Source organism: Vitis vinifera, chromosome 19 (genome assembly GCF_030704535.1).
Source record: "Vitis vinifera cultivar Pinot Noir 40024 chromosome 19, ASM3070453v1".
Taxonomy (NCBI): domain Eukaryota; kingdom Viridiplantae; phylum Streptophyta; class Magnoliopsida; order Vitales; family Vitaceae; genus Vitis; species Vitis vinifera.
Genome location: NC_081823.1, coordinates 20,800,050 through 20,810,466, shown reverse-complemented (window position 1 = coordinate 20,810,466; position 10,417 = coordinate 20,800,050). Strand labels below are relative to the sequence as shown.

Genomic DNA, 10,417 nt, shown 5'->3' with positions numbered 1-10,417 from the left:
ATTTTGCACTAAAAAAAAATTGATATAGACATGCCAATTGACTTTGTGTGTCAAATATTGTCATGATGCATATGAGAAAATAATGTGTCATTTGACTCCTTTGAGTCAAATCTTGCCTTTAAGTACAGAGAAATATTTGAGAAATCGCAAGCATTTTTTCTTTGTTGTTCATTAATATATGGAATAGGTTGACCTTTGAATTAGTCAAGGACATGGTAGGTCTTTTGGTCTTATTTTTACTCAAATTTATTTGACTCAAAACTGAAGTAGCATTAAAAATGATACTTCATGTGGTTGTAAATTTACATTTCCTAAGGGTTTTCTTCCCTATTTGAACCAAAAATTGATTTTTAGGGTTAGAGGAACACCTCCCCTACAACAGTCAGACAAACTCCATTGAGTTCCTCTTCCATTCAAAGAGTGGGTGTGTTTGTTTCCCAAGAAAATCTAACCCATTTTAAGTTCAAAATAAATTTTTATCAAATTTTTCTTTAGAGCTTGGGTTGATTCATTTGGTTCTTCCAAAGATGAGAACTTTTAACTCAATGACCCAATCAAATTACATGCATAATAACATGAAAATCTAGAAACTTAAGTATTACCGTTTCTAAATATGACAACTTTTAATTCAACAACCCAATCAAATAATCATGCATAATAACGAGAAAAATCTAAAAACCTAAGAACTACCGTTTCCGAAGATATGGACTTTTAATCTAATAAACCCATCAAATAACATGCATAGTAACAAGAGAATCTAAAACCCCTAAGAACTAACATTGCCAATTTAACCCAATAACCCAATCAACTAACATGCATAATAACTAGAGAATATAAAAAAACCCTAAGAACTAATCATTGAAACATGAAAATTTTGATAGTATGGGAATAACCTATAAACCTTAAAATTATCAAACTTTGAAAAGTAAGATTTTTAATAAAATAGCATTCTAACACCATGAATGATAACTAGAAAATTTAAAACCGAACCAAAATTTTCAAGATAAGACTTCTAAGAAAATAGCATTTTGATAACATGAATAGTAACTAGAAAAATTAAAACCTAACCAAAATGTTCAAGATGAGACTTTCAATGAAATAGAATTCTAATATCATAAAATATGTTCCAAAAAATTTAAAACCTAACCAAATTTTTGTATAACCAACTTTTCAAGATGGGAATTTTTAATAAAGTAACATTCTAATAACATAAGAAGTGTACTTGAATATGTCTAAGTATGTTGTCCTAAAGGAGCACTTAAAAAGAAGCTATTCTAAAAAGAGAAAAGGAAAATCCTAGATCTAACTTGGGGTTTCCAAGGGTCACAATGAGGGGCTAGATAAATCCCTCAACTAGAGTCTTTGAGATGGCTAAAAAAGGTAAGTTGTGTGAGTTGAAAATGGGCCACCAGGGAGACTACTGCAAAGTATGAAAATAGCACTTAATAGGGCATGTGCTAACGTAACAAATGGAAAGTCTACACTTGCATGCTAGATTTATTCTAAGTTGTGCTCACATCTATTTTGCAAGGTTGTTTTATTCATCTCATGGACCCTAAGGATGAATGAATGAAATGCTTTTATTAATTCAATTGAATGAATGAATATGAATGGATATGATCTTTGCCATTTGATTCTCTAGTTTGGGTTGTGCACCCCATGAGGGGTACAAGATTTTTATTTTATTGTAAAAATATTTTCTTTTCAATAGATGGGTTGTAAGCTCCATTATAGGAGCATATAATTTTATTTTTTATTTTTTTGATTGTAAATTTTTTTTTTTATCCATTTATGGTGACCCAAAAGGAAAGGAAAAATTCTTAAATTTTCATTTTTGAGATCCTATGGTGACTTAAGAAAAAAGAAAGATTCTTGAAAGTTCTTGATTTGAGATCCTAATTTGACTCAAAATTGGGACAAATCATATATGGTTTTGAAGCTTAGGAAGTTAGGAATCCAATGCTTCAAACAATTTTCTATTCGGAGTTGAAATGAGGAAGATATAGTCAATTGAAGTAAGGTTGTACAAAGAGCATACTATTTCAGAATTAAGTTCGGGCCAAATTGTTTTTGGTTATTTGGGCTTCTTTTTTAGCTTTTTTTTTTTTTTTTTTTTTTTTTGTGGAAATTCGACATTTTAGGGTTTTGTCAATTTTTACTAACTAATCTTTGGTTGTAAGAATATTTTGATAATTTGAATTTTGTCCAATTTTTAATTACCAAATATGCAATAGGATCCCTAAAGTTCATGAGAAATATTTATTTAATTATTTCCTTGTTTTTATTTTATGTTATCTTTATTACTTGCTTATGTGACCTAAAATAGGATAATTTGGTATTCTTAATTAGATATAAATTTTCATGGGCTTTTTCAAAATAGGAAAACTTATTTAAATTGGAATGTGTATTGTTAGGAAATTTATTTTAAGAAAAGATAAGTTAGAAAAGAATTAAGAGTTTCCATTCCTTTTAAAAATTAATTCTTAATGATTTTAATTTTATTTAAAATTTTCTTAGATCTTTGAGATCTCTAAGAATAAAATCTTTCTTTTAATGAAAAAACTCTTGTTTTTCCAAATCTTTATAAAATAATATTTTTCCTATTTTGCACAAGGTTTTGATTTAAAGAAAATAAGTTGATTTTGAAAATTCATAATAGATAATTTATAATTAAGAAGGTTACCAAAATAAGTATTCAAACCTAAAGAAAAATGTTTTGGTATTCTCTATAAATTTTCATGAAAAGATTTTTCCAAGATTATATATTTGAATTGGTTGTTGCTAATGAGAATCTTATTCATTTGGAACTATCATTTTGATTTTGGTATAGATGCTTCTCCAAGCTACTACACCATACCTAAGATGGTCCTTCAGGCTCTCTCCTCCTGAGATAAGGAGGAAACCCCTATTTGGATATGGATAGTTCAAAAATAAAGACTAAGAGAGCAATTTTGTTTAGCAAACGAGTCTTAGTTTAAAAGATAAATAACGGATTTGAAAAACCTCATGATAAGAAGGGTTTTCAATCTTGTATGTAGAGGTGTCTAATGGGTCGTGTTGGGCTGACATGACCTAATATTGATCGGGCCATTAGGGGCCAATGTGTCGGGTTGGGTCGACCCATGCAAGCCAAATAGGTGACTCGACACGGCCCATAAGTCCATGGGCTAATCGTGTCATGCTGGGTCGGGTCGTGCTGTGCCGGTGGGCCATGGCCCATGGGCCACTCACTTTGTTAAAAATTTTAATTTAATTTTTTAAGTCATTTTTTCTTAAGTTTTTTCCTTATTAAATAAATTTTATTTTTGTTACTTTAAACACCTCTAATAATTATATTTTTATTTTATTTTTTATATACTTCTAATAATTATACTTTTTATTTTTTACATTTATATTTATTGAGTTTGTAATTGTAAAATTTATAGAAATATTAGTTTTTTGTTTTTAAAAATAGTAAAAAAAAATTACATTTGAATTTGTTTATTTTATTTTTATCAAAATAACAATAAATTTAAAATAATGGAATATAAAAGGAAATGAAATATAAAAAAATAATTCTTTTATTCAATATTTCAACAAATTACATGAAAAAATAATGAGAAAAAAAAAACAAAAGTGAGAATTGCATCACTATAGTTTGAGTACATCCCAACTAGGTTGGCACCCACCCAACTATCAATCATATGCATTACTTAACCTTTAAAAATTAACTACATTTAATAGATTTAAAAGAAACGAACAACATATAATTCTTCAATTATCATATTCACTTTTGTCTTCTTATTCAATCTTCATTCTTATTTTTTCATCTTCAATCATCATCAATCTCTTGAACATCATTGTTTGCATTGAGATGCAATTTCTTGAAGGCTTCTTTAAGTTCATCCTCTAAAGTTTGACATGAAAAAAGTAAAAATAGTTATTGATTTACTTTTTTTACCCCTCAAACTAGTTGTAATATAATTGTTAAGAGGGGTATTATAGCCATTTGACATGTAATAAAAAGTAAACACTAAAAGGTGAAATTTAAAAGGGCCAAGTGGGTCGACACGGTGGGCCGACGGGTTGTTTCTTTAGGCCTAGCATGGCCTGCTCCTTTGGGTCGTGTTGTCTTAGCTTGCTATAGTGTTAGGCCATACTGGCCTTGCCTGACCTTTTGGCGTGCCGAGCCACGGGCCAAAATGGGCAGCCCGACCCAATGACCCAGATTTCATTATACATTTGAATGGTTTGAATTGGAAGTTTGATTTAGGACAAAATCAATAACCATTAAAAAAAGAAAGAATATTGTAACACCGTTCATACCTATTGACTTTCGTTTTTAATACTATTGAAAATTTTCACGAATGAGAAGGCAACAAAGCAAGAATTCTTAAGATTCTAACTATGCTACAGTCATGAAAGAAGAAAAAGGGGGGAGAAGTAATGTTTTTATACTACAACCCACAATCATGAAATAAGAAAAAAGAAAATTCCAAAAAATATAGACCAAACAACAAGAACTTGCTTAGGCATCTTCTATACGTGATCCTTTCTTGTCACTTGTTTTTTTTCCATACTGGAATGTAAAATCCTACCATGAGTGTTAAAATAAGATTGCCATACTTATTAACCAATTAGTGAGTAATTCCTACAAGTGATAGTTTCTTATAATACACATATTTCTTGTTTACTTGAGCGCTAGTAGTAATGATCATAATTTTAATATATTGAGAATGTAAAATTTTCTAGCAACAAATATATTTAGCCCATTGTATTACAAAAAAGTACTAAATGAAGAAAAAAAATAGAGATGGAAAGAAATCTAAATTCTCTTTAGTTCAAAGGTATAAAATAAAATCAAATATAATAAAAAAATTCAAAATTTTTCAATCTTTATGTAGAATAGAAAAAAGAAGAAGAAAAAGGATACTCTTGGTGAAACATGTAAGAAATGTTAATTGAATTTAAATTTATTTTTCATTTTATTATTTTTTTAAAAACTTTTTATTGTTTTAAATTAAGAAATATACTAAAGACATAGGTTTTAGTGATTGCCATATGTTGGTAATAAGCAGGGAATGTCACTAAAAAATACAATATATTTTAATTAAATGTTACCAAGTATTGTATAATGAATGAGAGATGAATGTTCAAAGAACTCAACCCCTTTTTCTTTTTAGAAAATCCATTAGAAAATTTTTCTTGAAGACTTGAATAAGATTTCCTTGGAAAGCAAACAACCTCCAAAAGAGGAAGGGAATGAAGAGCTCACTCACCGATTGTTGCTCTCTACAAGCTCTCTCCTCCTGAGATAAGGAAGAAACCCCTATTTGGATATGGATAGTTCAAAGATAAGGACTAATTAGAAAACAATTTTTTTAACACACGAGTCTTAGTTTAAAAAATAAATAACGGATTTGAAAAATCTCATGATAAGAAGGGTTTTCAATCTTGTATATTTATATTGTCATTCAATGACTTAAATTTCATTATACATTTGAATGGTCTGAATTGAAAGTTTGATGTAGGACAAAATCAATACCCATTAAAAAAGGAAAGAATATCGTAACACCATTCATACCTATTGACTCTCCTTTTTAATACTATTGAAAATTTTCACAAATGAGAAAGCAACAAAGCAAGGATTCCTAAGATTCTAACTATGCTACAATCATGAAAGAAGAACAAAGAAAATTCCAAAAATATAGACCAAACAACAAGAACTTGCTTGGGCATCTTCAGTAAGTGATCATTTCTTGTCACTTGTTTTTTTCCATATTGGAATGTAAAATCCTACCATGAGTGTTAAGATAAGATTGCCATAAAAGAAATTATCAAATATGACAATATTTTTTCTAATTTTCAAAGAATTATCAAATATGACACTAAATTTTCAAAATAACACTAAATTTCTTTCTATTTTGGATTTAAAAGTGAGTAGTAAAACTAAAATTATCAAATATGACAATATTTTTTCTATTTTTCAAAGAATTTCGAAAGCATTATATTTAATTAAAAACACTTGGCTGATAAATAAATAAACTGAAAACATGGGAATTCTGGAGAGCTACGAAACGGAGATAAGAATATAATTAAGGAAAATGAAAGTGAAAGCCAAGGAATGAGCATCATCACCTCCTAGAAGTATCTAACCCACCTCGCTGAAGTTTGCTATAAATACCTAACAATTTCCCTTGAGTTCATCAATGCTTGAGTTTGAATCTTATCAATCACAGTAGTAGCAATGGCAGACGAGATTATCTTGTTGGATTTCTGGCCTAGCCCGTTTGGTATGAGGGTCAGAGTTGCCCTGGCAGAGAAGGGTCTCAAGTATGAATATAGAGAGGAGGACCCGAGGAACAAGAACCCTCTGCTTCTTGAGATGAACCCCGTTCATAAGAAAATCCCAGTTCTGATCCACAATGGAAAGCCCATTTGTGAGTCTATGATAATAGTTCAGTATATTGATGAGGTTTGGAACAAAAAATCTCCGTTGTTGCCTAGTGACCCATACCAGAGAGCTCAGGCCAGGTTCTGGGCGGACTACATAGACAAGAAGGTATGCCTTTTCTGTTGATTTAAAGCATTCTTTTCCATTGATTCATGGCGATTGACTCACATTTTGATTATGGTGAGGGATTTATCCAAAATGCTAGTTCTTCACATATTCTCTTCTGATATTGAGTTTTGTTGGCTTTGGTGTCCCAAACTAGAACTTTACTGATTCTCTTGCTGTTTCTTCAACAAGACTCCCCTCTGCATTTCTGATATGGGTTTTTATTTCTTTGTTCTGTTGAATCCGACGTCTGTTCGTTCCATCCAAAAAAGCAGATCTCAAGAATACCTTTTCCCCCAAGAAAGGGAATACATAAACCAGAATTTTAAAGAACAGATTTTGGTTTTTCGTTATCCTGCTGTTCAACATTTTGCACAACAGTTGTTTTAATATATGTTCTGTCTTTTTGATCTCTTTCTTCTCATTTCTTTAACACAAATTGAGGGGAAAAACTTTAGCAAATGATACATTCTTTCAACTGATTCTGATATTTTTCCTAGGATACGAGATTTCTATGCCGAAGGGTCGTTAATAAACTTGCCCAACTATACAGAAAGTTTGAAACTTGATGAAATGCTTCCAAAAGAAAAAAAAAAAACCCTTTTCTCTCTTTGACTCCATTACTTTCCACAGCTCTATGAACTTGGAAGGAGGATATGGTCAACCAAAGGAGAAGAGCAGGAAACAGCCAAGAATGAATTCATAGAGTACCTTAAGATTTTGGAAGGAGAGCTTGGAGAGAAGCCTTACTTCGGTGGTGAGAAATTTGGGTTTGTGGATGTGGCTCTGGTGACTTTCTCAACCTTGTTTTATGCGTATGAGAGCTTTGGTAACTTCAGCATAGAGGTGGAGTGCCCCAAGTTGATCGCTTGGACCAAGAGGTGCATGGAAAAGGAGAGTGTGTCGTCTTCTCTGAAAGACCCACAGAAGGTCCATGGCTTTGTCATGGAGATGAGGAAGAAGCTTGGTATAGAGTAAAAGGGGAACATCATGTGTGGGGGTCTTTCCATCGAAGACCCACACAAGGTCCATGACTTTGTCTTGTGGATGAGAAAGAAGTTCCGTGTAGAATAAAAGGGCTTTTGAATCGTGTTGTATTGGTAATATGAGAGGAGTGTTTGCTTTAAGTATGCTTTGAAGGGGCTGGAAAGAAATGTTTACAATTTGTTTTCTTTTGTTTTGGACTAGAGACGTGTTCTTGTATTGAAGAAATAAAAGAGTTTTTAACTACATTCCATTGTATCATGTCACATAAACAAGCATTAAAATAAGTTGGATAAGACATGCCACAAAGTTGATCAGATGCGTAGTCTATAAAGATATCATGTCCCATAGATAGAAGGTGATAGACAGCTCACGTGACCAACTCATACTTTGAGACAATCCGGTGATTGTTGCAGTTATATCATATCCATTGACCAGCTCATCCTCTGATTCAATCCCACAATAGTTGCAGTTATACCATATAATATTTGTACCTACTGTATATAAAAAGGCAGACCCACAATTATAACTGTAATTCCCTCTTGAATCTAGTCAATATGTGTGTTTATACTCATGCAAATATGAATGAAAGATATTGTTTTTTGCCCAAAGCTTTCTGCTGTTTCAGGGTATCAGACCCATAAACTCCACCGAGTCACTATTCCAGCAGCCACCCAAATCTTGTAGTCTCTTCATTGAAACCACCTTTTATTGCTATCCCAATGACTGAAGACTCCAACTCCTCCGGGCCCTTCCCATATCACACAGTCATCATGTCATGTGGAAACACTCCTTCAACCGCACTGGTGTCTGTTAATGCAGCAACACAACTTCCCCTGAAACTCACCGGTAGCAGCATTTATCCCTCTTGGAGAACAATGTTCTCAACACTACTTTATGGCTATGATCTGATTGGGTATGTTGATGGAACATATCCATGTCCACCAGAAATGATAAAAATGGGTGACACTTTCACACCCAATCCGGAGCACAAAATTTGGAAACGCCAAGACAGCCTACTTCTGCATGCTATCAGGGAATCAGTTGATTCCACCATTGCCCCTCTTGTTGCATCCACCACATTTGCTCAAGAGTCTTGGGCTCGTCTACACACCACATATGCCAGCAAATCGAAGACTAGGATCTTAGGACTCCGAGAGATGCTGAGCCAACTCATCAAAGAAAATAAATCTGTTGTTGAATATATGACAGTAATCAAAACTATGACCGATGAATTGGCTATTGTTGGATCCCCTCTCGGTGAAGAAGAAATGGTGATCAGTGTTCTCAAAGTTTTAGGATCTGAGTTCAAGGAATTGAGTGCAGCAATAAGAGCTTGAGATTCTTCCATATCCTTTGAAGAACTACATGAAAAACTAGCAGATCATGAAATGTTCCTTAAATGTGAAGAATTCAAGAAGCATAGTGTTACTGTTACAACTCAGTTTAATCAAAAGGGCTCAAACAACTTTGGCAAAAAGGGGAACAACTCAAACAGTAAGAAAGGACGAAGTTCTCAATTTGGAAATAATTATCAAGGCAACAAGAATCATCATGGACACATGTTCCCTAACCAAGGGAATAGATTTCTTGGTCCACAAGGGCGTCCTCCATTCAATCCCCCTCAAAACTGTGTTGTTTGTCAATCATGTGACAAAGCTAGACATACTGCTAGGGTCTGCAGGTCTCGCCCACCCTCCTATTTCACACCAAAAGAAAATTTCATGGCTCGAGAACCACAAATTCATAATGCCAATTGGGTAATAGACTCGGGAGCCTCACACCACATTACTTCAGATCTTCAGAATCTTTCCATTCATTCTGAATATGGTGGTACAGACGATGTAATTATTGGTGATGGTAATGGTATTTCTATCACTCATACTGATTCTACTAATTTAATTACTGAAAATTCAAATTTTATGCTTGGCAATGTTTTGTGTGCTCCGTCTATTCATAAGAACTTAATTTTTGTGTCTTAGTTTTGCAAACATAATTGTACATCCATTGAATTTTTCCCTACTTACTTTTTGGTGAAGGATTTGAGCATGGGGGCAACACTCGTTCAAGGCCAGAGTAAGGGAAATCTGTATGAGTGGCCGACTTCTTCTCCCAACTCAAGCTCCACACCTCAGGCCTACAACACCACCACCAGTTCAACATCTCGATCATCCCAATCTGCGTATTCTCCAACATGTCATCTCAAGTCATTCACTTTCAGTGTCCAAGTTGTCTCTAGACTCTTGTAACTCATGCTTATGTAATAAAAGTCATCGACTTCCCCTTGGTGCATCTTCTCTTATAAGCTCTAAACCCCTTAAACTTATTTCTACTGATATTTAGGGACTTGCTATGATGTAGGACAACCCTACACTACTACAAAAAATGTAATTTATGACGTTTTTTTTCTTGACGCTTATATAAAGTGCCATTATTTATTCTCAAAAATGGGTATTAATGACGCTTGCATTATCTTGGCGCCTTAATGGGAGAAATAATGACGTTTTTAAATAATGGCGCTTTTTTAAGCATCATTGTACAATGAATTTCAAATAATGACGCTTTTTTAAGTGCCATTGTAGGAGAACCTCAACCTTGGCGCTTTTAAAAGCGTCATTGTACAATGCATTTCAAATAATGACGATTTTTTAAGTGCCATTGTAGGAGAACCTCAACCTTGGCGCTTTTAAAAGCGTCATTTTCTGTTCATTTTATAATTACTCACATTTTTCAATTAAAAAAAAAGAGATAAATGTAATAAAGCCTTTTCCATACCCGATGCCCACACTCAAGTTTCATTACCAAATCTGTCTCTAACTGAACCAGCAAGCTCCAGCCAATTTCGATTGAGAAAATGAAGTTCTTACTCCAAATCAAGAAGATAGCATTCATGGA

At 33.0% G+C, this 10,417-nt stretch overlaps 1 protein-coding gene across 1 annotated transcript; it reads left to right on the top strand.

Annotated features, from left to right (window-relative positions):
- The first annotated feature begins 6,103 nt into the window (after positions 1–6,103).
- Positions 6,104–7,770, top strand: LOC100262772 (probable glutathione S-transferase). The gene is made up of 2 exons (XM_002263359.4): positions 6,104–6,541; positions 7,172–7,770. The coding sequence occupies exons 1-2, from the start codon at positions 6,227–6,229 to the stop codon at positions 7,514–7,516; spliced, it is 660 nt and encodes a 219-aa protein (XP_002263395.1). The 5' UTR covers positions 6,104–6,226; the 3' UTR covers positions 7,517–7,770.
- The last annotated feature ends 2,647 nt before the right edge of the window (positions 7,771–10,417 follow it).